The sequence below is a fragment of the Bos indicus genome, chromosome 9 (assembly GCF_029378745.1).
Source record: "Bos indicus isolate NIAB-ARS_2022 breed Sahiwal x Tharparkar chromosome 9, NIAB-ARS_B.indTharparkar_mat_pri_1.0, whole genome shotgun sequence".
NCBI lineage: Eukaryota > Metazoa > Chordata > Mammalia > Artiodactyla > Bovidae > Bos > Bos indicus.
The window spans coordinates 32,379,949-32,406,800 of record NC_091768.1 but is presented as its reverse complement, the minus strand read 5'-3'; the positions used below and the strand labels follow the sequence as shown (position 1 = coordinate 32,406,800).

The following is a 26,852-nucleotide window of genomic DNA, read 5'->3' as shown; positions in this document are numbered from 1 at the left end:
ATTCAGGTGAAATTAACAAATTTCTAAATAGACACTACCAAAACTGACTCAAGAAGAAAAAGAAAATCTGAACAGATGTATAGTAAGTAGGGACTGAATTAGTAATTTAAAAACTACCCACAAAGAAAAACCCACACACAGATGGCTTCAACACTAGAAGAATCGAGTATGAATTCTTCACAAACTCTTTACAAGTAGAAAAGGAGGAAACACTTCCTAACTTGTTCTATGAGAACAGTATTACCTATACCCCAAAAATCAAAGGCATCACAAGACTACTAAAGACCAATATTTCTTATGAATACATATATATGAAAATCCTCAATACTACTGAACCGAATCCAGCAATATATAAAAAGGACTATATAACCATGATCCAGTGAGATAAATCTCTGGAATTCAAGATTGGTGGTATAACATCTAGAAATCAATTAATGTGATATCCTCACATTAACAGAATAAGGGACAAAAAGCATATGATCATGTCAATAGAGACAGAAAAAGTGTTTGACAAAATTCAACAACACTTCATGAAAAAATGCTCAAACCAGGAACAGAAGAGAACTTCATTCTGATAAGGACATCTACAAAAAACCCAGAACTATCATCATTCTTGATGTAAGACTGAACGTATTCGTGTTAAGATCAGAAACAAGACAGGGATGTTCACTCTCATTACTTCTATTTAGCAGAGTACTGGAGGTTCTAGGAAGGGCAATGAAACAAAAAATGAAATAACAGGCATCTAGAAGGGAAAGGAAACAGTAAAAATATCCCTGCATGCAGATAGCATGATCTTACAGATAGAAAATCCTAAGAATTACAATTAAATCACAGCTAACAAATGAGTTCATCAAGGTTGAAGGATACAAAATCAATTTTTAAAATTAAATTGTGTCTATATACTTGCAAGGTGAAGAATATGAAAATATAACTAATAAAGTAATTCCATTTATAATAGCCTTAAAAAGAATAAATACTTAGAAACGAATTTAACAAAAGAAGTATATAAAACTTATACTGTGAAAAGTACAGAATGTTGTTAAAAGAAATTAAAGATGTCTTAAATATATGAAAAAATACCTCACATACATCCACTGACTTTTTCTGCTTGTATTTTTTTTATCATTTCTCACAAAACACTGCCTAATCATAGGCCTGAAGATTGATGCCTTTGATGTGTTTTCTTCTAAGAGTTTTATACTTTTAGCACCTTACATTTAAGTCTTTGATTCAGTTTAAATTATTTTTTGCATATTGTGTGAATAGGGGTCCAAACTTGTATTTTTGCATTTGGATGTCCAATTTCCCAGCAGTGAGTTTTGAAAAGACAATTTCTTCCCCCAGTGAATTGTTCTGGAACCCTTATCAAAAATGGATTGACCAGAGAAGGAAATGGCAACCCACTCCAGTATTCTTGCCTGGAGAATCCCATGGACGGAGGAGACTGGTGGGCTACAGTCCATGGGGTTGCAAAGAGTTGGACAAGACTGAGTGACTTCACTCACTCACTCACTTTCTGCCATAAAGTTGAGCTATTTCAAATCCTGAAAGATGATGCTGTGAAAGTGCTGCACTCAATATGCCAGCAAATTTGGGAAACTCAGCAGTGGCCACAGGACTGGAAAAGGTTAGTTTTCATTCCAATCCCAAAGAAAGGCAATGCCAAAGAATGCTCAAACTACCACACAATTGCACTCATCTCACACGCTAGTAAAGTAATGCTCAAAATGCTCCAAGCCAGGCTTCAGCAATATGTGAACTGTGAACTTCCTGATGTTCAAGCTGGTTTTAGAAAAGGCAGAGGAACCAGAGATCAAATTGCCAACATCTGCTGGATCATGGAAAAAGCAAGAGAGTTCCAGAAAAACATCCATTTCTGCTTTATTGACTATGCCAAAGCCTTTGACTATGTGAATCACAATAAACTGGAAAATTCTTCAAGAGATGGGAATACCAGACCACCTGACCTGCCTCTTGAGAAATCTGTATGCAGGTAAGCAACAGTTAGAACTGGACATGGAACAACAGACTGGTTCCAAATAGGAAAAGGAGTATGTCAAGGCTATATATTCTCACCCTGCTTATTTAACTTCTATGCAGAGTACATCATGAGAAACGCTGGGCTGGAAGAAGCACAAGCTGGAATCAAGATTGCTGGGAGAAATATCGATAACCTCAGCGTTAGATTAAGCTACAACAAAAACTTTAGAGATTTTAGAGACTATATAATGCAGATTTTAGAGACTATATAGTATGAAGTGGATTTGCTTTCCAGAAGACTGCTACATTGATAATTTGGATTCAACAGGACATTTGACCAGGAAAATGTTAAGATGGTTGGAAGTAAAGCTAAATCAAAAAGAACAGGTTTGGTGAAGAAACAAAAAATACATAGTCTCTTACCTATGGCTGATTCATGTTGATGTTTGGTAGTAACTAACAAAATTCTGTAAACCAATTATTCTTCAATTAAAAATAAATTGAAAAAAAATGGATTGACCATAAATGTATGGATTTATTTCTGGACAATCAATTCTGTTCTATTGGCTTATATCTTTATGCCATTACCACATTGGGCTTTATCAAAAAGCTTTTGCGGTGCAAAAGACACCCACAAGAAAATGGGTGTCTTGTGAAAAGAAGAAAATGAAAAGATAATCCACACTATGGGAAAAAATTTTTCCAAACCTGGTGAGTACAAGTCTCTGATAAGTCTCAGGTAAGAGACTTGTATTTAGAATATACAAAGAACTCACAACCCAATAATAAAGACAATCCAATTTTTTTAATGGCCAAAAGAGCTGAACAGACATTTGTCTTCAGCAGATATACAAATGGCCAACAAGCAAATGAAAAATGTTCAACTCTTCTTTAGCCATCAGAGAAATGTAAATCAAAACCACAATGAGATACCACTTCGCACACCACCCACAGCTATAATCAGAAAGACATAACAGAAAAAAAAAAAAAAGACAGACATGATAATAAGTGTTAGTGGGGATGTGGAGAAATTGGGAAGCTTATACACTGCTGGTGGGAACATAAAACAGTGCAGATACTTTGGAAAACAGTCTAGTAGTCCCTCATAAGGAGTTACCACATGACTCAACAACTTCATAGACCCAGAAAAATGAAAATTTGTATATAAATGTTGATAGCAATATAGTTGTCATTAAAACAATCACTGGGGCTACCCTGGTGGTCCAGTGGAAGGACTCTGTGTTGTCAATGTAGGGGGTGGGGGTAGCGAATGGGGGCAGTGAGGGCAGAAATTCGATCCTCGGTCAGAGAACTGGATCTCACGTATCACAAACAAAGATTCCGCGTGCTGCAATGAAGACCCGGTGCAGCAAAATAAATACGTAAATAGTTTTTAAAAAGTCACCGTATAATCATACTGGGGCTGCATGGAGATACATTCTATGTATGCTGGATGCAAGGTCTTAACAAGCACAAATTCTCCCAACAAAATGTACCAATTAATCACCTATTAGTTCATTTGGGAAACCTTTCCCCTTCCTATCCTTTTTAGTCTTCTGCCTTTTCTAAGCAACCCTGTGTATAAGATCTCCCTCCAATCTCAGGAAGATTACTTGCCTAGCTTCTGTCAAGCGTTGACTCCATCTTATGTCATTTGTCTCTATAGTAACCAACTAAAAAAGCTGCTATGCTGAGCGGTGGCTTTGTGCAAACAGTGGTCTAGTGTGAAGATGTTTTAAAGATTTGAGTCCTCTCTTTACTTATCACTGAATTCTTTCTGGTACCAGGAAAAGGAGAAAGCCTCTAACAAACGGGACAGGTGGAGAGTGAAAGAGAAAAGGATGGAATGTAAAACATGAAGGACAGTGGACTCCAAGTAGAGACTAAGTTTAGAAGGAAATGAGTTAAGAGCTTCATTTACAAGAAGACTAAGAACACAAGGTTAAAAACTAGATACAAGAAACAAGATAATTATCAAGCATTTCCATCCCTATTCTTCTGGTCAGAAATAATACCATGATGTTAACATCAACAGATTGCCCACAAGAAACGTAACCATGGTGCTTCAGAAAGCGGACTAATATGGATGAGATCCAAAAGGTATTTAACGGTTTAGTCCAGCTTGGTTAAGGGGCCAGACACAGCTTCTCTCTTCAACAAACTTGTAACCTAATGGTGGGTAGCACCGAAATCAAAACAGGGAAACTGTTGTTAATGAGGTGGGGCAGAGAATGGAGGAGGGGAATGTACTTTAGGTAACGAACATGAAAACCTTATTAAAAGCATAAGGATGTGTTCCGGGATCCATCGTCCCCCACCTCCCAGTCACTCCTGCAACAGGAAGCCTGGCGTCTGCAGCTTCAATGGGGAGCTCCCACAGCTTTGCCTTGGCTGCAGCCTCCTCTCACTCCCAGTATCTACCTGGGCAAACCTCATTCATGGAGCTTTGTTCCTCAAGAGTTCATTAATCAAGTCATTACTACAGTGTCAGCCAGCCTGTGGGTTCTTCCAGGAAATTATACCAATTGCTTTTCTACCCATAAAGTCCACTTTAAATATTATCTGACACAGTAGAGAGAAAATAGAGAAACACTAAGTCAGCAATTAAGGGAGCAGGATCCTGAGCAGCAGTGTCCTCATTTGTTATATGGGGCTAATCTTACCTTGCTACCGTACCAAAGTGTTGCATGAATCAAAAACAGGTTATTTAAAAGCTTTTTATAAATAGTAAAGAAAACATCATACCATATGTATATGCATAGGCACCAGGTATCTATATACATACCACACACACGGCCTTTCTTTTGACATCAAAATTTGGTTCTCATAGTTTTCATTCCAACCTCAAAGAAAGGCAATGCCAAAGAATGCTCAAACTACTGCACAACTGCACTCATCTCACAGGCTAGTAAAGTGATGCTTAAAATTCTAGAAGCAAGGCTTCAGCAATACGTGAACCGTCAATTTCCAGATGTTCAAGCTGGTTTTAGAAAAGGTAGAGGAACCAGGGATCAAATTGCCAACATCTACTGGATCATGGAAAAAGCAAGAGAGTTCCAGAAAAACATCTATTTCTGCTTTATTGACTATGCCAAAGCCTTTGACTGTGTGGATCACAAGAAACTGTGGAAAATTCTGAAAGAGATGGGAATACCAGACCACCTGACCTGTCTCCTGAGAAATCTATATACAGGTCAGGAAGCAACAGTTAGAACTGGACATGGAACAACAGACTGATTCCAAATAGGAAAAGGAGTACGTCAAGGCTGTATATTGTCACCCTGCTTATTTAACTTATATGCAGAGTACATCATGAGAAATGCTGGGCTGGAGGAAACACAAGCTGGAATCAAGATTGCTAGGAGAAATATCAATAACCTCAAATACGCAGATGACACCACCCTTATGGCAGAAAGTGAAGAGGAATGAAAAAGCCTCTTGATGAAAGTGTAAGAGGAGAGTGAAAAAGTTGGCTTAAAGCTCAACATTCAGAAAATGAAGATCATGGCATTTGGTCCCATGGCAAATAGATGGGGAAACAGTGGAAACAGTGGCTGACTTTATTTTTTTTGGGCTCCAAAATCACTGCAGATGGTGACTGCAGCCATGAAGTTAAAATATGCTTACTCCTTGGAAGAAAAGTTATAACCAACCTAGACAGCATATTAAAAAGCAGAGACATTACTTTGTCAACAAAGGTCCGTCTAGTCAAGGCTATGGTTTTTCCAGTAGTCGTGTATGGATGTGAGAGTTGGAGTATAAAGAAAGCTGAGCACCGAAGAATTGATGCTTTTGAACTGTGGTGTTGGAGAAGACTCTTGAGAGTCCCTTGGACTGCAAGGAGATCCAACCAGTCCTTCCTAAAGGAGATCAGTCCTGGGTATTCATTGGAAGGACTGATTTTGAAGCTGAAACTCCAATACTTTGGCTACCTGATGCAAAGAGCTGACTCTTTGGAAAAGACCCTGATGCTGGGAAAGATTGAGGGCAGGAGAAGGGGATGACAGAGGTTGAGATGGTTGGATGGCATGACCGACTCAATGGACATGGGTTTGGGTAGACTCCGGGAGTTGGTGATGGACAGGGAGGCCTGGTGTGCTGCAGTTCATGGGGTCGCAAAGAGTCAGACACGACTGAACTGAACTGATACAACTTTAACCATTACTGTTCAAGGTGCATCTAACACTTTCTATTCTGTACCATACTGATGTGATTACATAGTCACATTTCCTACTGGACCAAACGATCTTTGAGGATAATATCCACGTATATTTTTGTCTTTGAATATTCCACAGAGTCTAGCACAACAATTTCACATAATAAATGGTCTCTCTCTCTACATGTATAATGAGTTACTATTATTAAAATCATTACTGTAGGAGCTATTCCTTCTAGAAACATCTGTAAACTACAGAAAATCTCTACATTCTACATTCATAGAGAAATTTTTCTTTAAAACTATCATTAGGGCTTCCTTGGTGGCCTAGGATTCTTAAGGTGACACGGTTTTGATCCCTGGTCCAGAAGATCCCACATGTCTCAGAGCAACTAAGTCAGTGAGCCATAACTACTAAGTCAGCACTCTAGAGTCCGACAGCCACAACTACTGAAGCCCGTGCGCCCGAGAGGCCATGTTCCACAACACGAGAAGGCACTACAGTGAGAAACCTGTGTGCCACAGCTGGAGAGGAGCCCCACTGACCGCAACTAGAGAAAGCCTGCACATAGCAATGATGACCCAGTGCTGCCAAAGTGAATAAACCTTAAAAAAAACTATCATTAAATTCTGACATCCTATAACTAATAATAGGGAGCTCCTTTAACTAAAGATCATATTACAACCAGCCTTACATGAGAATTTTTTTTTTAAAGATGGGGACAATAACATAAATGTGTTCTGAAAGAGAATTCAGTACAGTGACAAATAATTACCATTTATATTAATTGGTATTACTATACCAATATATAGAAAAAAACCATTTATTATGACAAATCATTGTGCCAGGTAAAATTTAGGAATTAAACAAAGGCAAGAGGTCAACATTTCCACACCTATGATAACTTCTGCAGCAGGCAGCATCTGAGATTTGACTTAATTCTCAGTTGCAATACATTTTAATTCAGTGTATTTTAACTTTGTGCATCATAACAAATTGTGGAAAGCTGTTAAAGAGATGGGAATACCAGACCACCTTATCTGTCTCCTGAGAATCCAGTATGCAGGTCAAGAAGCAACAGTTACAACCCTGGTTGACTGGTTCAAGATTGAGAAACGAGTGTGACAGGGCTGTCTGCTGTCACGTTGTTTGTTTAGTCTATACTCTGAGCACATCATGAGAAATGCTGGGCTGGATGAGTTACAAGCTGGAATCAAGACAGGCAGGAGAAACACCAACAACTGAGATATGTGGATGATCCCACTCTAATGGCAGAAAGCAAACAGAAACTAAAGAGCCTCTTGATGAGGGTGAAGGAGGAGAGTGAAAGAGCTGGCTTAAAGCTAAATATTAAAAAAAATTTAAGATCATGGCATCCAGCCCCATTACCGCATGGCAAATAGAAGAGAAAAGGTGGAAGTAGTGACAGATTTCCTCTTCTTGGGCTTCAAAATCACTATAGATGGTGCCTGCAGCCATGAAATCAGATGTTTGCTTCTTCACAGGAAAGCTATGACAAACCTAGACAGTGTGTTGAAAAGCAAAGACATGACTCTGGCAACAAAGGTCCACATTGTCAAGGCTATGGTCTTCCCAGTGGTCACATATGGTTGTGAGAGCTGGACCATAAAGAAGGCAGAACACCGAAGAATTGGTGTCTTTAAACTGTGGTGCTGGAGAAGACTCCTGAAAGTCCCTTGGACAGCAAGGAGATCAAATCAGTCAATCTTAAGGGAGATCAACCCTGAATACCCTTTGGAAGGACTGATGCTGAAGCTCCAGTATTTTGGTCATCTGATGCGAACAGCCAATTCACTGGAAAAATCCCTGATGCTGGGAAAGATTGAGGGCAGAAGGAGAAGAGGGCATCAGAGGATGAGATGGCTGAATGGCATCACCGATGCAATGTACATGAACTTGGCAAACTTCAGGAGATAGTGAGGGACAGGGAGTCCTGGTATGTTGCAATCCATGGGGTCTCAAGTGTTGGACGCGACTGAGTGACTGAACAACAATCGTAATTCAGTTTAATTCTAGTACATTTAACTCACTCTTTCATCTAGCTTTGTGTGTGACCTCAATTTAACTTCAACTTTAAGATTCTGAAAAGCCCTCTGTAGATGAGCTTTGGAACTCACAAGCAAGCTGCATCTAGTCTGTTCAGAATTTAAGGTGTGTATGCACAATAGCAGGTACTTCCTCTGAGAAATGTCTGCAGCACACGACCCCACACTACAACCTACAACTTATATGACCACATCGTTTCACTCCATAGAACACCCTTGATAAATGAACAACAAGTGGATTATATACATAGATTGCTAGGGCTGCCATAACAAAACGCCAGACTGGGTGGCTTAAACAATAGAAACCTGTTTTTTCACAGTTCTGTTCTGAAGGTTCAAAGATCAGATGTCAGCAAAGTTGGTTTCATTTGACCTACAAATGGCTACTTTCTTGTGTCCTCAAGCAGTCTTTCTTCTGTGCATGAGTACCCTTGGTGTCTCTTTTTATGTCCAAACTTCCTCCTCATATAAAGAAGCCAGTTAGAATGGATTAGGGCCCACTCTAAGGGGCTCACTTTAACTTAAACACCTCTTTTAAGGCCCTGTCAGCAACTACAGTCAGTCTGAAATACTGGGGGCATATATATGAATTTGGGGGCAGGGAGAACAGCACAATTCAGCCCATAACAATAGCTAACTAGGTTCATTTATCTCTGTCCTAGGCATTAACTTAGTCTTTGTTTGTTTCAGAGCCAAAGCAACCTTTTTCAGCCACACTTCCCCCAAGCAGGCTACACAGAGAAAAGTTATTTGAGGATTATATTCCAAGTAGCCCTCTAAGCTGGAGAACACAATGGCACCCCACTCCAGTACTTTTGCCTAGAAAATCCCATGGATGGAAGAGCCTGGTAGGCTGCAGTCCATGGGGTCGATAGAGTCGGACACGACTAAGCAACTTCACTTTGACTTTTCACTTTCATGCATTGGAGAAGGAAATGGCAACCCACTCCAGTGTTCTTGCCTGGAGAATCCCAGGGATGCGGAAGCCTGGTGGGCTGCTGTCTATGGGGTCGCACAGAGTCGGACATGACTGAAGCGACTTAGCAGTAGCAGCAGCAGCCCTCTAAGCAGTCCATGGGGTCGCTAAGAGTCGGACACGACTGAGCAACTTCACTTTCACTTTTCACTTTCACGCATTGGAGAACGAAATGGCACCCCACTCCAGTGTTCTTGCCTGGAGAATCCCAGGGATGCGGAAGCCTGGTGGGCTGCCGTCTATGGGGTTGCACAGAGTTGGACACAACTGAAGCGACACAGCAGCAGCCACAGCAGCAGCCCTCTAAGTGTCATGTGGGTCCCCTTGGGTACTTCACATATGACAACATTCATGGCAACCCATCTGCTGCAATGTGGTTAACTGAGAGTCACCAAGAAGTTGTTCAGCAACAAATCTTACAGACTGTCTCTGAAACCAGAATAATGCTTTTACAATCTTTCCCCCTTAAGGCATGCCATTTAATTAGAAGTACACAAGGGCACATCTGGAAATCCCTGTGGTCTTCCTGGAAGGTATTATCTTGGTGAGGAAACTACTGGAGCGAGTACCCAAAGGTTCTTTAATACTTTTGAGGAGGAGTAACAATAAGAGTTAAGACAGGAAGTTCAGTTCAGTTCAGCCGCTCAGTCGTGTCCGACTCTTTGCGACCCCATGAATCACAGCACGCCAGGCCTCCCTGTCCATCACCAACTCCCGGAGTTCACTCAGACTCACGTCCATCGAGTCAGTGATGCCATCCAGCCATCTCATCCTCTGTCGTCCCCTTCTCCTCCTGCCCCCAATCCCTCCCAGCATCAGAGTCTTTTCCAATGAGTCAACTCTTCGAATGAGGTGGCCAAAGTACTTGAGTTTCAGTTTTAGCATCATTCCTTCCAAAGAACACCCAGGGCTGATTTCCTTCAGAATGGACTAGTTGGATCTCCTTGCAGTCCAAGGGACTCTCAAGAGTCTTCTCCAACACCACAGTTCAAAAGCATCAATTCTTTGGCGCTCAGCCTTCTTCACAGTCCAACTCTCACATCCATACATGACCACAGGAAAAACCATAGCCTTGACTAGATGAACCTTTGTTGGCAAAGTAATATCTCTGCTTTTCAATATGCTATCTAGGTTGGTCATAACTTTCCTTCCAAGGAGTAAGCGTCTTTTAATTTCATGGCTGCAGTCACCATCTGTAGTGATTTTGGAGCCCAGAAAAATAAAGTCTGACACTGTTTCCACTGTTTCCCCATCTATTTCCCATGAAGTGGTGGGACCGGATGCCATGATCTTCGTTTTCTGAATGTTGAGCTTTAAGCCAACTTTTTCACTCTCCACTTTCACTTTCATCAAGAGGCTTTTGAGTTCCTCTTCACTTTCTGCCATAAGGGTGGTGTCATCTGCATATCTGAGATTATTGATATTTCTCCCGGCAATCTTGATTCCACCTTGTGTTTCTTCCAGTCCAGCATTTCTCATGATGTACTCTGCATATAAGTTAAATAAACAGGGTGACAATATACAGCCTTGACATACTCCTTTTCCTATTTGGAACCAGTCTGTTGTTCCATGTCCAGTTCTAACTGTTGCTTCCTGACCTGCATACAAATTTCTCAAGAGTTACATCAGGTGGTCTGGTATTCCCATGTCTTTCAGAATTTTCCACAGTTTATTGTGATCCACACAGTCAAAGGCTTTGGCATAGTCAATAAAGCAGAAATGGATGTTTTTCTGGAACTCCCTTGCTTTTTCCATGATCCAGCGGATGTTGGCAATTTGATCTCTGGTTCCTCTGCCTTTTCTAAAAACCAGCTTGAACATCAGGAAGTTCACGGTTCACATATTGCTGAAGCCTCGCTTGGAGAATTTTGAGCATTACTTTACTAGCGTGTGAGATGAGTGCAATTGTGTGGTAGTGTGAGCATTCTTTGGCATTGCCTTTCTTTGGGATTGGAATGAAAACTGACCTTTTCCAGTCCTGTGGCCACTGCTGCGTTTTCCAAATTTGCTGCCATATTGAGTGCAGCACTTTCACAGCATCAAAGGTAACAGTAAAGGCCTGGAGCCAATTCTTGAGGCTTCCAGTGAGCTATTAGGGAGGGCTTCCCCCGCCCCTTAAATACTCATATATGACATGTTAAATAAAAGAGTTTAAAGAAAATAAGCCAAAAATATTGGGTTGGCCAAAAGGTTTTTGGGTTTTTCCATAACACTTTACAGAAAAACTCCAACAAACTTCTCGGCCAACCCAGTAGTACTATCCAGGTAAATCTCATTCTTGATGCTGAGAACAAATCTTACACACTTTATAATGACACACCTATGAGCAGTGGACATAGGAGCCTGGCAGGCTACAATCCATAGGGTCCAAAGAGTCAGACATGATGAAAGTGACTTAGAACATGAGCAGATTAAAAATGCACTTGATTTTTACCAAACTTATAAAGTCATTTTTATAAAGCAAATGGATTTCAATCTCCTCATAACAATGCCTGCAATAATGAGGAAACTGCATATATACCAGTCTCAAGAGAATCTTGTTTTATACTTCAAATGGTTATCTTCTATGTCCTGTGTGTCTTACAATTTACATTTCATCTGAGGTAGCCTTAGGCCCAGCACTAATAACAATGAACAGAGAATACAGTTTATCAGTCAATGTAATTTGCACCTGTCACCACAGTATGACTCTTATACTCTAATTTGTACAAATAACTGGGCTTGAGGAAACCCTTTCCAGTAGATCGTGGTATTTGCTAATCCATCGATGATAAAATGTGATCCTCACTCTAAGTAGTTTCCCTAAGTGTGGGAGGCCTGGGATTAACTGTTCCGTTGTTGTTCTACGGCTAAATTGTGTCTGACTGTTTGTGACTTCATGGACTGCAGCATGCCAGGCCTCCCTAGCTGTCTCTTATTAACTTTCAAAACACCATCAAATGCAGAAGTCTCATTAAATGCAACCTGCAATGAACAGTGTCCAAAGAATGTTAACTGAAAAATTCTCAGCACCATACTAAGAGAAAACTTTCAGCATAGATGACACTTAAATCATTTTCTCTCTGAATTAGCCAAGTTTAGTGGTTTCATTCAAAATACTTAAAAAATGATGGTTTATGCACCAGGAAAAAAAAATCCCTTTATATTGCTCTTATTTAGAAAATAGAAACAGCTCAACAACCTTACACAAATGTGTTACAAGCTCTCCCTTTCCTACAAAGGTAGTCAAGAACAAATAAATTGACGCTGAATGTGCAATAATCAAGTAAAGATTCCTCTGAACTTGTTCGTGGTGCCATACATTTTTACTTACTAACGGTTCAGGTCATGAATTTTTGGAAAATTGCACGTCTTGGTAAGCTTTCGTGGTCTCTACTCGCTTTTTCCCTTCTCTGCTTGTTATCTGTTGCCTTTCGGTCTTCTGATACTTCCATTTCCTCCTTTTTATGTTCCTGCTGTGTCCACCGAACAGGAGAAACCTGGTGTAAGTGATCCAACCTCAAGTCATCTTTTTATTCTAGACTTTCCAGATTGGAACGTGAGAAAGACGACCCGGGTGCAGCCCAAATATTACCTATTCCACAAAGTGTGGGTGGAAAAATGTGTCCTTGCCCTTCATTTTGTATCTATTTAACTAACGGCGCTGTCGTGCCCAAACGTAGATATTGGCCAAGAACTAGATTTCCAAAATGGCTTTGCTCCTTTTGAGCTGACATCAGTCTATAAAATACAATTTACTTCCACTGCAACCAATCCTTCCTTCTAACCCAAATATTACCCAATATACAGACAACTGAACCTAACCTAGTGTAGACAACAGATTCGCATCTCCTAAATTCAGTAAAGAGCCGACACAGCCGTCGACTGATGTGAAGAAAAGAGTCAGAAGGGAAAAAAAAAAAAAAGACACAAACCCACTACACAAACCCCAGAGGCGGGTGTCGCCAGGATCACGCCCTCCCGCCGCCGTGCCCACGGCGAGCACGCCTTCCCGCCGTGGCCACGCCTCCTGCCGCCTCGCCGTGGCCACGCCTCCCTCGACCCCGCCCCGTTGCGGCCACGCCCGACGTGAGGCGCGGGAGCCGCCGGGCCGGGGGCGGGGCCTGCGCCGCCCCTCCCCCCGCCGCCGCCGCCGCCGGCGGCCTCCGCGCGGGCCTCCCAGCCCGTATTCCACTCACTTTGTTCTCCGCCTTTGTCCTAATCCACACCAGCAGGTGGAGCCGCAGTTAAAGTTTCCGAGTCCATTCCGGGAGCGGGAGCCCATCTTGCTCGCCGCGGAGGCCCTCGCTGGAGGAGGAGGGTCAGAGCTCGGGTACAGCCAATCGCGGGCAACGCTGCTAGTTATCAGAGCAGAATGGGCTGTAGTTTAGTGAAATAGGAAAGCTGCAAAACACTGTGGAGTGTTCCCGTGTAAATAAAAAGAGGAAAAAAAAGTTTCTCAAGTCGCCGCTGCACGACGTCGGGCCGGCGCCGGGGCGGGGGTCTGCGCTCTCCCGAGCGGCCGCGCGCTGGACTTTATTGTGCCGCAACGAGCCCCCCGTCCCCATTGTTTGTGTTTTTTTCAAAATATGGCAAAGGTTCAGGTGAACAATGTAGTGGTGCTGGATAACCCTTCTCCTTTCTACAACCCATTCCAGTTCGAGATCACCTTCGAGTGCATCGAGGACCTGTCTGAAGGTGAGTCGGGCGCCCGCCCGCCGCCGGGCTGTCAGTTGCGGGCTGCAGACGTTGAAAGTTTCCCGGGCCCGGCCTCGCGCGGGCGGCCGGGGCTCGGCGCCGAGCGGGCTGCGGGCTCGGCTCTGCGGAGGGAAACTTGAAGTTGATGGACGACGGCCGGCCAGGCGCGCGCAGCGTTCGGCCGCCGCTGGGGCGCCTGCCGCGGCTCAACTTGCGAGGAACTTGTTCGAGCGGAGGTAGCCATGTTGTCAGCTTTGTCTGGCGGGCGGGCGCTTCGCGAGACCCGCACTAGCGCCCGCGGCGCCGGCCGGGGGTCGCGCCGGGCTGGCCCCGAGCACCCAACGGCCTCCGCGGCCCCGGCGAGGAGGTGGGAAGGCAGAGGCATGTGTGTGGTCGGCGCCGGCGAGTTCGCAGCGGAGCCATCTTACCGAGAGTAGAGAATTGGGCCACCGACCCCGGCGTCACGACGCCTCCTCTCCGCGGGTGACGAGCGCGGCGCCCCGCCTGCCCACCTTCCTGCCCCCGAGCAAGAGGCACATCCATTTTTAGCGCTCACGCTGGAGTTACCGGACTCTCCGGGGTGGCCATGCCCGGCCGCTTCGGGGAGGGGAGCGAGGCTGTCCTCGCGCTGATTTCTGGCTCCCTGGACCAACCAGTGGGGGAGGCGGGCGCAGGCTCGCCCCTCGGCGCCACGGGCCGGCGCTCTCCGGGGGCCGCGGGTGCTCCCGGGCCGGCGCTCCCCAGCCGGCACCCAGGATGCTCGGGGCGCCCGGGGATGCTGGCGCGCAGGCTCGCCCCGAGCAACGTGGGCTCCTCATCCTTAGTGACTGAAATCTTCTCTCTCTCTCAGGAAGAAACGTATTGCTAAGCTAGCAAGTTACATTTAACGTGAGAGCAGAAATAAGTAAAATATTTAAATAATTTCCAGGACTTAATCACTGGCTTCTAGGTAGTTTGAAAGACTTCCTTCAAGAACGTGTTGAAATCTAATTACAGCAACTCCACATCCAAATACCCTGAACATAACACACAAAAGTGGGCTAGGAAATAAAGTCCTGATGGCAATGCAAAATTTAGTATTTTTTTCTAAGTTCGTTTTAAGGTCCTCAGAAAGACATATAGCATGTGCAGTAAGAAATTTAGAAAGCTAAAATTTGCCAAGATCTTTCCGATTTTATTAAAACCATCCAGTGCTCCATTTTCAAAATTTCAAGGGGAAAAAAAAGTTTAACTTCATCGATGGTAATTTTACAGCTAAATAGGGGACAGACTTTGTTTGAACTTACAGTTATGTTTAGCAAAATACATTTTAAATTATATGCTAATCAAGGCATGTAAAGCATTTTCACTTAAAAAATTATCCTTTAATCCCTGTATAATGTATTTTAGGTAGCGTGTAAACTATTTCAATTACGAAAACCAACATATGCTCACTGTAATAAACTTTTTAAAAGTTGTTCATACATATATAAAGTAACAGTCCTCTGTACCTTCCGCCTCCCTGTCACTCAAAAGTAACCATAATTACCACTTTAGTGTGTGCTGTTCCGTACATTGTAGTTCTACTACAAATATAAAGCACATATGCACATACAATAGTAGGCACATTTTGAAAGACAATTCATTTATTAAACTAATTCTTAAATGGGCCGTTGCTAATAAAAATTAAAGGGGATTTTCCTTATTACCAAACTTTGAAGCTATTTGGTTACTAAAGAACTGCCATAAGCATTTCGGCCACTAGGCCCATTTTCATGCCCACTAGACTAATTTTTTTGGTTTTACAATCAATCGCATATAAAAGTTGACAAATGCAAGAGAAATACAATAAATGAGTCCCTTCCAATTTATACTACAGTGTTTTAGGCATTAGAACTTCTTGAAATTACTGGTATTTCTCAAGTGATATCTTCCATTTTAGGAGCCAGTTCTCAACAAGGAAGTTAGATGATTCAGGATGTTGTTACAGGGCTTTGACAATGGATGGTTGAAACCTGCCATTGATGTGTTCCATTTGTAATGGGATCTTTTCAGAACCAAGCTGAATCCTATCAGAATTTTTACAGTACTGATGTCAGGAATACACCTTACTTTGACTTGTCTACCTCACTTCCCAGGCATTTATACTGGGCATTTATTTAGTACTTTTTAAGAGTTCACGCTGAGTCATACCGAAGCTGCAAAGGAATCTTTCAAAAAGGTGCCATGCTTATGTGCTCCACCTAGAGGCTGTGTGGATTAAGGAAATAGAGTTTACTTAGCAAAGACTTCTTATAGTCCCATCTTTTATGCTACAGTTTTTTAAAATATTTGTTCTTGAAAGTGAACTATAGAATAGTCCAATGAGAAATTTTTACTGTATAATTTTGTTTCAAGTTCCAAAGCTTGGCCGCCATTTTTCATACTTTAAATTGTCAATAGCCCTCACGTATTTTTACTTTCCTTTAAAAGCTGCCCTGTAGCTTTGTTTCAGAAAGTCTTTGAGTACTTTGCTTCAGAAAAAGTCTGAGTACTTAAGAGAATTTAGTTGAAATCTACTATAAGACCTCTACAGGGGTAGGACAGCAATCCACAGATACAAGGAGAGGCTCTCCTGTGAAGTCCGGGAGATAGGAGACCTTGGGTGTGTTTGATCTGATGGTCACCAAGCCTGTACACATTTTCATTGACTTTACTGCTGACTTTCTTATACCTTCTGTGGATTGCTGATTTCTCTTCTTTACTGAATGGAGCCTTTTTAAAAAATGTTGACCAATATCAATACTTTGAGCTGTCAGTTGAATACATACTTAAAACATAACTGAATGAAGCTTCATACTTTAAAACCTCAGGTTTGTACTAATTCACAAAGACTACATATGTCCCCCTATATCACAGGTGTTCCCAAATAGAGTGATTAGTTTGAAATTTACATGGTGACTTCCCTCACTCCCACCTCAAATGGAGACACTTGGGAGACTGACATTACCATGATTAAATGAAACAGTTAACTTTTTAAATAAGTGAGTAAACTCCTTCAAACTATCACCTGTGTAAAGCATTTCATCCTGTCCCTTCTTATTTCAAATACAGGGGGCAAGGGAATGAAGCTAGGTTCAAAGAAAAGATTTAAGAACAAAACAACGGATGCTAATTTATAAATTAAGTATTGTGCGTTTTAAACTCGGTAGCTATAGCAAGCATCCATAGCATAAAAGTTAAGGTACCCTGAGTTACAGCCTGTACTCCTTAAGGCTAGATTATCTATCCCCCTGGCCTCTGCCCTCAGCCATGCCTTCCCACCTCCCGCAGTTAAATTCCTTTATTTCACTGTTGATTTGAGAGCTAAAAAGGGAAGAATCTATCTTCCTTAGATTTTTGGAAAGAGCCCAGGCTTTGGAGTCACAGAGACATAGCTTGGGTTCTGATTCTTCCATTTACTAGCTGTGTGAATTTGGGTATATTACTTAACCTATCAAGAGTCTCAACTTTGTGTAACAGGTATAACTAAACCCATGTGATACCTACAAAGCTGTTGAGGTTTTGAATAACAGGTGTGAGGTGGCAAAGCCAATGCCCAAGTATTTTATAAAGGGAGGTTTATAAGTCATAACCATGTTCTTGCACCAGACCACAAATGCCAGCTTATAACAATTAAGGCAAGAGCACGATCCATAGTAGTACAAATACTTATGAAATGAACAAAGAATTATGGAAACCTCTGTGTGACAATTCCCAGTCTTTTTACTTAGCTAGTTGAGTAGTTTCCATACCCCTTTCTTCTTAAAACCATTTCTCCACTTGACTTTTGGGTTACCTGCTTCACTGGCCACTAATTGGGAAACTTTAATTGATCCTATCTCCCTGACTTCTTAACTTTGGAGAGCCCCCTGGGCTCACTCCCTTGGAATCCCACCTATTTTCAAGGTTTCACATATGGACAGTTTCTAAATTTTTACCAGATATATGATCTCCACTTATTCATTACCTTCTTTATCCCTGGAACTCCTGATGGTTTCCCTTCCCTGCCCCCAGAAAAATAAGTGGCTCTTGCTGGCTCCACCTTCAGGATATATCCACAATGTTACTACTTCTCCCCTCTATGGCTACATGTGGTCCAAGACACCATAATTTCTTGCCTCAATTGAACTATCCTCCTGCTTTGTCCCTTGCCATCTTACAGTCTCTACTAAACACAGCAACTAAAATGATCCTCCTAAGATGAAAGTCACCCACTCCAGTATTCTTGCCTGGAATATTCCATGGACAGAGGAGCCTGGTGGGCTACAGTCCATGGGGTCAAAAAAAAGTTAGACATGACTGAGCGACTAATGCAAACACACAAAATGAAAATCAGACCATGTCGCTCCTCTCAACATTCAACATTCCAGTGGCTTCCCATGCCACTTCATGAAAAAGCCAAAAATCCTTACGATGACTTCCAAACCCTGCATCCTCTAGCCACACCTTTCACCTCCAGATCTCACAGTCAGCTGCTTTCTCTCCTGCTCATTCTGCTCTTGCCCCGGTGGCTTTGCTTTTTCTCAAGCCTGTGCCTGCTGTCTGGCCTTAGTACTTGCTGTTCCTTCTGACTAGATACTCATGCTGCTTGTTCCCTCTCTTAATCTTCATCAGCAAATAGATAATCTCACGAGATGTCAGATGTAGGACCCTGCATCTAGAAATGTACTAGAAATTGAAGATAAAGTGGCCGAGGTCTGGGACAGAACCGTGACACAGTAAGAGAAAGAAGAAACCTAAAGGATCTCTTACTTCAATAAACTGCAGTTTATAATACACTATGAATAAGTAATGCCTAGCCTATTCCTGGTACCTATTTAAGGAACAAAAAGAGCTACAACGTTATACAAGAATGACAACACATGAAGGCATTAGATTCTCCATAGGTGACCCAGAAACATCACCGCCCCCATCCCCGAGTGCTGGTGTAGACTTTGTGGAGTGGATCCAAGAGGCAGGCCACACAGTGCCAAACATCCTCAGAGGACCAGGAGGTCTGAGAGAGAATTTGTATTTGTGGAATGGTGTTCCTCCCCCTACTAATGAGGAGGCTGCTTGCAAAGAGCAGTCATTGTACTCATCTCTGGGTTCTTCTCGCAGAGCACACTGTCAAGGGTGCTCAGTAAAGACTGAATTACATATAATGACTGAACTACATGGAGTGACTTGGCTTGTACTTTATTCTTTCTTGTTCTCATGCCTGTTCCCACAGTGTATACTCTGACACATCAAGTGGTATAAGAAACCTTTGTTTCCTCTTCCCAATGTAAAGAATGGATGACAGGAAGGGGTGCCATGAGGGAGAAACCCACTGTGAACCTTTAACAGTTGAGTTGAAGCCCTAAGGGGCTTCTGAGCCATAGGAGAAGTTGGCAAATAGTGATTTTTCCACTTTGGAGCTCTTTGATCTGGATCTATGCATAATACGGGGTAGCCCTTCTAAAGTGGGTTTAGCAGGTTAAATGATGACATACAGAAAAGGCAGAGGGATTCCTTAGCCAAATAAATTTAGGAAACACCGGATTAATACTACTGGTGTTCTTTACTGAAGGATTTCTCAGACCCCTTGTTCTGCCAGTGTGCTTTATAAATCCTCAAGAGCATTTCCCAAGCTTTTGGCCATGTTGTTTCATTCGCGAGATGCCCTGACCAGGAACCAGTATTTCACATAACAGCACTGTGAGAAACTGGTATGAAATGTACAAATTTTGTAAGGAGCACTTAGGTGTGTTTCTGGATTTTCTGCTATGAAAAGCCAATTTTAGCAGCCAATAAATGGTGTAAGTGGACATTCAAAGGGTCTTTGATGTCATCTTGTAATTACTGAATATGAAATAATATTTTGGTTTTTAACCCTAGACCTGGAATGGAAAATTATCTATGTGGGCTCTGCAGAAAGTGAAGAATACGATCAAGTTTTAGACTCTGTTTTAGTGGGCCCTGTTCCTGCAGGACGGCATATGTTTGTATTTCAGGTAAGATTATTCTTGGTATATCTGTATGCCAAATACATTTCTAAATGGTCCTCAGCCCTTTCCTTTGGGCTACATCATTCTGGTTCTACTGCATTCACTTTTTATCTGCTTCTTTCATGTTTTAACAAGTTTATGTGTCATGAAGGAATGCCACCTCCTGGTTACGCGTGCTGAGAGTGTTCCTGTGATTTTTACTTCGGGGTTTGAACAGCACGCAGTTAACCTTTCACTGTGGCAGCACACATGTGATGGTTAATTTTGCACTCTTCCTGTGAATAGCCTCTGAGTATGAAACCTTTAGGGTGGCTGGCTGTCCAGCAGCCCAAAACAGGGGTTCAAAATGCTTACTACTAACTGGGATCATCAGTAATATGCATTTTCAGATTATAGTTTCAGACACTAGGAATGATATAACAAAACAACTTTATTTTAGCATTACTGAGTCAGTAATTCAGCTAGGTTACCAGGTATGTTAGAAGATAAGAGATCTGTGAGATCTGAGGTCACTGGAAGTCCAGTGGTCTACTAAAGCATCTCCCCTACACTTCTTATAGAGGGTTACTATTACAAATCCACAGCTCTGTCATTTATAAGGAGAAACTCTACTAATAGATAATTATGTTCTCCGATCCCACTGACAGTATTTAGGTCTGTGCCAAGGCTTCAGACATTGTCTTCTGTGTTGAAAAATACTACTCCTTTCAGTGCACATCAAATTGTTGTATACAACTATCCAGTCACTTCTCAGTTATCCATGTTTATTAGAGGAAGATGTTTATAATAGTCCAAAGAGTAACTAGCCATAGTTTTTTAAAAAACTATTATTAAATTTTTTTTTTTTTTTACAAGTTTTGCCACCCAACAGAATTCCATTATTTAAGTAGAACCCACTGAGAAGACTTAACCAGAAAAAAAAAGCTAAATCTTCTATCCCTGAGCACTCACTTGGTTCACTTCACAGATGAGGCCAATTTAAATGAATACTGTTGGTTAAATAATCCCAGAAGATATGGGCTAAGAATCACTCAAACCTATCTCTCAAGCTACCACTGCTCCCTCCTCTTTCCTAAATTTGAATTCAGAATCTTGGTCTCCTAGCCTTAGTGCTTTTTATTAAAAAGCAACAAGTATTATATGTAAATAAATGGTTAAGGAAAGCTTACATATACTGACTGAAAGGCTCAAATATGTTAGTTACAAGTTCTGTTGGAGACTTCCCTGGTGGTCCCGTGGTTAGGACTCTGCCTTCCAATGCAGGGAGTACAAGTTCGATCCCTGGTCGGGGAACTACATGCCCACAAGCCTCCTGGCCAAAAAAAAAACCAAAACGTAAAACAAGCAGTTTTATAACAAATTCACTAAAGACTTTAAAAATGGTCCACATTAAAAAAAAAAAAAAAACCTTTTAAAAAAGATAAGTGCTGTTAAGCTGAGTTGTGTGACTGACTGACATCTTAGTGGAGGACGAGGGTATCAGAGATGCCTGTATAGGGAAGCCCTGCACTTGAAAACTAGGTTTAGTCCCACTCTGCTGCTTAGAGACACGTGACTTCAGTCAGGCTCCTAGCCACGCCAGTCATCTCTGAACTGTGAATAATAGCCTACCTCATAAGAATGTCATGAGGAATAAAGCAGTTAAGTATAATCAGTGACAGACAGCTCCCTATTTCTATAATGAGAACTAAGTTTTTATTCTCTTAGCTTCTTGAAATTGTTATATAAAGAAGCACTATTTGCTCTGATCCACAAGCCTAGAGAACCTATACTTCAGATGTGTGCTGTGCTTAGTCATGTCTGACTCTTTTGTGACCCCATGGACTGTAGCCTGCCAGGCCCTCTGTCCATGGAATTCCTCAGGCCAGAATACTGGAGTGGGTTGCCATGACCTTCTCCCGGGGATCTTCCCAACCCAGGGATCGAACCCAGGTCTTGTTCATTGCAGGCAGATTCTTTACCATCTGAGCCACCAGGGAGGCCCACTTCAAAGATGATAATTCGTAATTCAAATCAAGAAACTTGAGGTGTAGTGATATACCTTTCAATGCTGATTTTAAAAAAAACTTGCAAATACATGCCGTATTTTTTAAACAAACTTTTAAAAATTTATCTTTTCTATGTGTTTATGTTGGTTAAGAATATTCCTCAACTTTGGGCTTTAAGTGCTATGGGAAAGGTTCTTAAAAAGTATTTCCCTGTAGTGATTTTCACTTTGGTATGTGTGCACATGTTGCCACAAGTACAGAGGAAGTACAATGTGACCTAGATCACGTGTTCAGCCTATGCGTTTTTTTGAATTCACTCTTATCAGCAGAAAGGTACTAAAATAGTTTTGTGTTTTATGTTTGAAACAAATTACCATAGTGTTCTCCTGGTCTGCCATGATTTTGCCTCTCCAAATAAAATGCCTTCCTCTTAATTAAGTGTGTCAAAGGCTAGCAGGAAGGTGCCCAGACATCTACCCCGTATTGCTTGTTGGAGTCAAAGATCTCTGCTTATCACTTCTCCATCCTAAATCATCTGAGAGGCCTGCAGGCTTCTCTCCTTGATTTCGCTCAGGCTGAATCCTTTAGCAAACAAATTTTAAAACACAAACATGCTTAGAACCAATCTGCTGAGGGGATGGGAAGCAATAGTGGGAGAGGTTCCCATAGCACTAAACCACCTCTGTTTCCCATCTCTACCCAAAGGCAAACAGCATATTCTCAGGCCCCCTGTTCTATTCTGGTGTTTCTCCAAAGAGATCATAAACCACGTAAGGGCAGGAACTGAGTTATGAATAAATTTCAAAATACTCAATATATACTGTGCCTAGAACCATGCCAGACTTGAGATCACAGAGTTGGATGGGACTCCTGCCCAAGATAAAGCTTAGAATTTTAGGGAAGTTTGAAGGGTAAACATATTTAGATTGTTGGAATACATTAATAGAGACATTGTGTCAAATAATATGAGTGCATAAAGAGTGCTATTAATTATATGTTTGGATTAGAAAGTGCCTTACTAAGAAGGATACATTTGACACAAGCTTCAAAGATGAATTTTTCAGCAAGTTAGGGAAGGAATATATGCAAGACACAAAGGCATGAAGAATTATTACTACTTTTTAAAGAACTTACATTTCTAGACCAAGAGGTGGAGTTAAAGAGACCGTAATGTTGATTGAGACCAATTGTGAAGGGCCTTATAAATGAAGCTAAAAACTGAGGGTTTTTATGTCAGAAATTAGGGTAATCACCTGAGGTTTTTCAAACCCAGTGAAGGGATAGGAATAGATCTGCACTTAGATAGCATTAGCATGTTGGCCATGGTGCAGTTAGGCTAACACTGGGGGAGACCAGCAGGGCAGTTTTAGCAATATTCCAGACGAGAGATGAAGACCTCAATTCTGCTTTCAGAGCTGGTGGACACTGAGACCCACTAGATGTGGGAGGTAGGGAAGCTGAGGTGACAGGCTTCTAGTCTAGGTGACTAGGTGGGTGTCCGGTGCCTTTCTGTGTCACCTCCCTGTGGTAGGTAGATAGTAATCACGAGTCTTTAATGATAATGGCCTGAGAACACCAGTCAGAAGTGCTCCCAAGCTGAGGCATGAGCTGAAGCGCTCACCCAGGCCCAGGGATGGCCCTTCGTGTCGCAGCAAGAGTAGCCAGTCTGTGGGACTTCATATGCTTCGTGCCATCAGAGTGGCTGCTCTCGGCCATGCTCAGTGCTACCACTGCCTGTCCCCAGCCTGTGACGCCTTCCAACTAAGTCCTTCCTGTCTTCCACGTGGCTGTGGACAGGGCCTGAGCTCTCAGCCACCTCTAGCTCACCTGCCTCAAGTTTCAGCTTAGAGCAGTTTGATTCAAAACAAGATCTGCCTCAAACAATCTCTACCTTCACTGAATTTCCATAGTATGTGGGACTATTTGTATTTTTTGAAATTCTGCTATAAAACTATTTCCACTCCACTTTCAGTTTTATATTAATTTCCTATTAGAATATCTGTGAGGGGTGGGGGGTGTTGACTGGATATGAGAATATGGGTCCTAGGAAACTGGATAATAAACATGTGCTGCCAAAAGGCTGTATGGGATAATTAAATGTTTACTAATTTTTAAGGTCTGAAATTATGACTGGGAAGGTTGGACTCAATAAGACTATTGATTTGTTTACTATATTTTATAAAAGGTTTTATAATTGAATATTGCATAATCCGTCATGAACCAGCACACACGGTAGCTGCACACACGGTAGCCACATGTATTTTCCTCTAGACATGGTGATGTTTTCAGGTACTTAGGCATATTGTGGAGAAATGTATGAGCTATATTTTCTAGCTATAAGTCAGTTTCAAAAATGAGCATTTGCCTTCCCAGTATGATTTCCAAGTTTTGGTTGCTGTGCCCTTGACTGAAGGTGCTCAGTGTAACCAAAACTCCAGTTTTGCTTATGGTTAACAACACTTTGTGCCGTGTTTTTTTTTTTTTTTTTTACATGATTCTAGGCTGACGCACCTAACCCGGGACTCATTCCAGATGCAGATGCTGTAGGTGTAACAGTTGTGCTAATAACGTGCACCTATCGAGGTCAAGAGTTTATTAGAGTTGGTTATTATGTAAATAATGAATATACCGAGACAGAATTAAGGGAAAATCCGCCAGTAAAACCAGACTTTTCTAAGGTAATACTCCTTTTCATTATTCCTTTTTCATTCATTTTACTGTACAGTTTTTTAAGCAGTTGCCATTTCATAGTACACTATGAAAGTGGCTTTGAGACAAAATAAATTTGAGGTCCTTGTGCCAACTAAGCAAGCCAATCATTGTTCCCTTACCATGGATGACTTCAAAGCTACCTCCAGGTTAGCTATTAGCAGTTAATGTTGGTCAGGCACCTTGAGAGTCTGATGATTTAGAAAACTGAAAGTGCCTCCAGCAGGTCTCTGTTAATGGCTCCCTGTATGGCATTCCCCATACATCATGATTCTATCTATTTCCGTCTTTAGGATGTTCAAATTCCTGTGTGTTGTACTGATTATTCCATAATATTTTGGTCTGTAACATCTCAAAATTGTAGGGGGACGTTTTGTTTTTCATAGGAACATTGTTATCTCAAATCCCCCATATGCCTTGCTTCATCAGCTATTCTCAAAGGTTAAACTACAGGTCTTAAATATTATCTGGTGGTGAAAACAGCTAAGTTTCTGAGTGTGAACCTGAAGTCTGTGACTTGATATTCTCAGAAATACCAAGTACTTTATGATTTTCCATTGGGAACTATAATATTTAGTAACTGGTGATTTTTGTGATATTGAACATAACACTATCTACCAGACCATGCAAGAAACATTACATGGGAGTGGAATGGAATGTTCTTCTTTCTGATAATAAGGCGAGAATGTTTTTTATTCTGATGTGGAACCTTCCCTTTCTAATTTATTAGTTACCTGTATGGCTACTTGTATAGCAAAATGAGAAGGAACTAGAATATTCTGTCTAAGAATGAGCAATAATAATTAAAAGATAGGAAACCATTAATAATGAAAGGTCCTATTTGGGGATACTTTGCATTTTACTTGAAAATATTACTGAAGAAGGACCACATCAAAATCTAGAAAGCACGTTAATTTGTTAAATGAAGCATCCTCTGATGCATTCAAGAGATTCTCTCCCTTTTAAGAAATAAGGATAGAGTTAGATGTTGTGTTGGATAGTAAAAGATCTGAATGATTCCTTCAGGCTCCCCACATCTTGTTTCCATTAGGCTAAAATAATTTCTTTACTGCAGCCCTGTCGTTTATTAGTTATGTTTAGTGTATTTTATTTGACTTATACCTTTGTATATGAAGACTTCCCTTGTGGCTCAGATGGTAAAGTGTCTGCTTGCAATGTAGGAGGACCTGGGTTCGACCCCTGGGTTGGGAAGATCCCCTGGAGAAGGAAATGGCAACCCATTCTAGTACTCGCACCTGGAAAATCCCATGGACAGAGGAGCCTGGTAGGCTATAGTCCATGGGGTCGCAAACAGTCAGACACGACTGAGCGACTTCACTCACTCAGTTTGTATATGAATTAGTGCTTTAGGAGTACAAATATAAAGAACCATTCTATTAAGGTCTATCTGTATACAGTGATCTAACTTTCTTAGTGTTTACCATTTATATATTTCCTTTATCCTCTAGCTTCAAAGGAATATTTTGGCATCCAATCCCAGAGTCACAAGATTCCACATTAATTGGGAAGATAACACAGAAAAACTGGAAGATGCAGAGAGCAGTAATCCAAATCTACCGTCACTTCTTTCAACAGATGCATTACCTTCGGCATCAAAGGGATGGTCCACATCAGAAAACTCACTAAATGTCATGTTAGAATCCCACATGGACTGCATGTGACCACCTGCCATCCCTTTAGTACAAATTAAGCTATAAAAACACACAGAACTATTTCCCTGAAATTCCGTAAGTACATAGTCAAGATGCAATGTGAAGAATTTGTTTAAAAAACATCCTGTAGAAAGTTTATAAGAAAACCAGTATTTGAGCAAATTGTGGAATATAAATACAACTATTTTTAAGTAAGTTTTTCTCTAATGTGTTATTTTATTTGTTCTGAAACTAATCTGATTAAAACATATATATTATTTTCTTCTCCTCTATATGTAATTAAAGCACTTAAAAAGAAAAATGAATCATTAGACCAGGTTGTAAAGATGTCTTAGCCTCTTGGATAATAATCTTTGGGCCACTATCTTAACTAACCTTTGAAAGAACAAAGTGCACTTCAACTAAATGTGTCTTCCTGTGATAACACATAATTTGGTTTGATTTAAGGGGCAAATTTCCGTTCTTTTCCCGGCATACCCTTAAAGAAGGGATTTGAAGTAAACTATATGTGACCAAGAACTTCAAGATCTAGTTTTCCAGGCCACTTTGAAGCCTCTTATGTCTACTATTCATATAATGTTAGACAGCATTCAGTTTGGTTCTAAGGTAACAAATGTGGTTAATTGTTTATAAGGTCCTCTGCCTATGATTTTT

At 41.4% G+C, this 26,852-nt stretch overlaps 2 protein-coding genes across 9 annotated transcripts in view; one reads left to right on the top strand and one right to left on the bottom strand.

Annotated features, from left to right (window-relative positions):
• The window catches only part of MCM9 (minichromosome maintenance 9 homologous recombination repair factor), a 132,048-nt gene that overhangs the window by 76,561 nt on the left and 28,635 nt on the right, over positions 1 to 26,852 (bottom strand). Inside the window, exon 8 of one of the 8 annotated variants that reach the window (XM_070795909.1) lies at positions 13,767 to 16,088. The exons of the other annotated variants lie outside the window; for them this stretch is intronic. Within the exon in view, the coding sequence (XP_070652010.1) occupies positions 16,069 to 16,088 (20 nt within the window). The 3' untranslated portion in view covers positions 13,767 to 16,068. Of the gene's footprint in view, positions 1 to 13,766; positions 16,089 to 26,852 lie in introns of those variants that run through there. 8 annotated transcript variants of the gene reach the window in all.
• On the top strand, positions 13,699 to 26,455 carry ASF1A (anti-silencing function 1A histone chaperone). Its single transcript, XM_019967149.2, has 4 exons — positions 13,699 to 13,859; positions 19,719 to 19,834; positions 24,318 to 24,494; positions 25,995 to 26,455. Exons 1-4 carry the CDS (start codon positions 13,751 to 13,753, stop codon positions 26,205 to 26,207), a joined length of 615 nt encoding a protein of 204 aa, XP_019822708.1. The 5' UTR covers positions 13,699 to 13,750; the 3' UTR covers positions 26,208 to 26,455.

What these genes read in the sequence shown, in the direction of transcription:
- ASF1A (XM_019967149.2), top strand. Translation starts at nt 13,751, where the DNA reads ATGGCAAAGGTTCAGGTGAACAATGTAGTGGTGCTGGATAACCCTTCT. An exon ending in CATCGAGGACCTGTCTGAAG is followed by an intron (nt 13,860 to 19,718) that starts GTGAGTCGGGCG and finishes TTTTAACCCTAG; the next exon opens with ACCTGGAATGGAAAATTATC. An exon ending in TAAAACCAGACTTTTCTAAG is followed by an intron (nt 24,495 to 25,994) that starts GTAATACTCCTT and finishes TTTATCCTCTAG; the next exon opens with CTTCAAAGGAATATTTTGGC.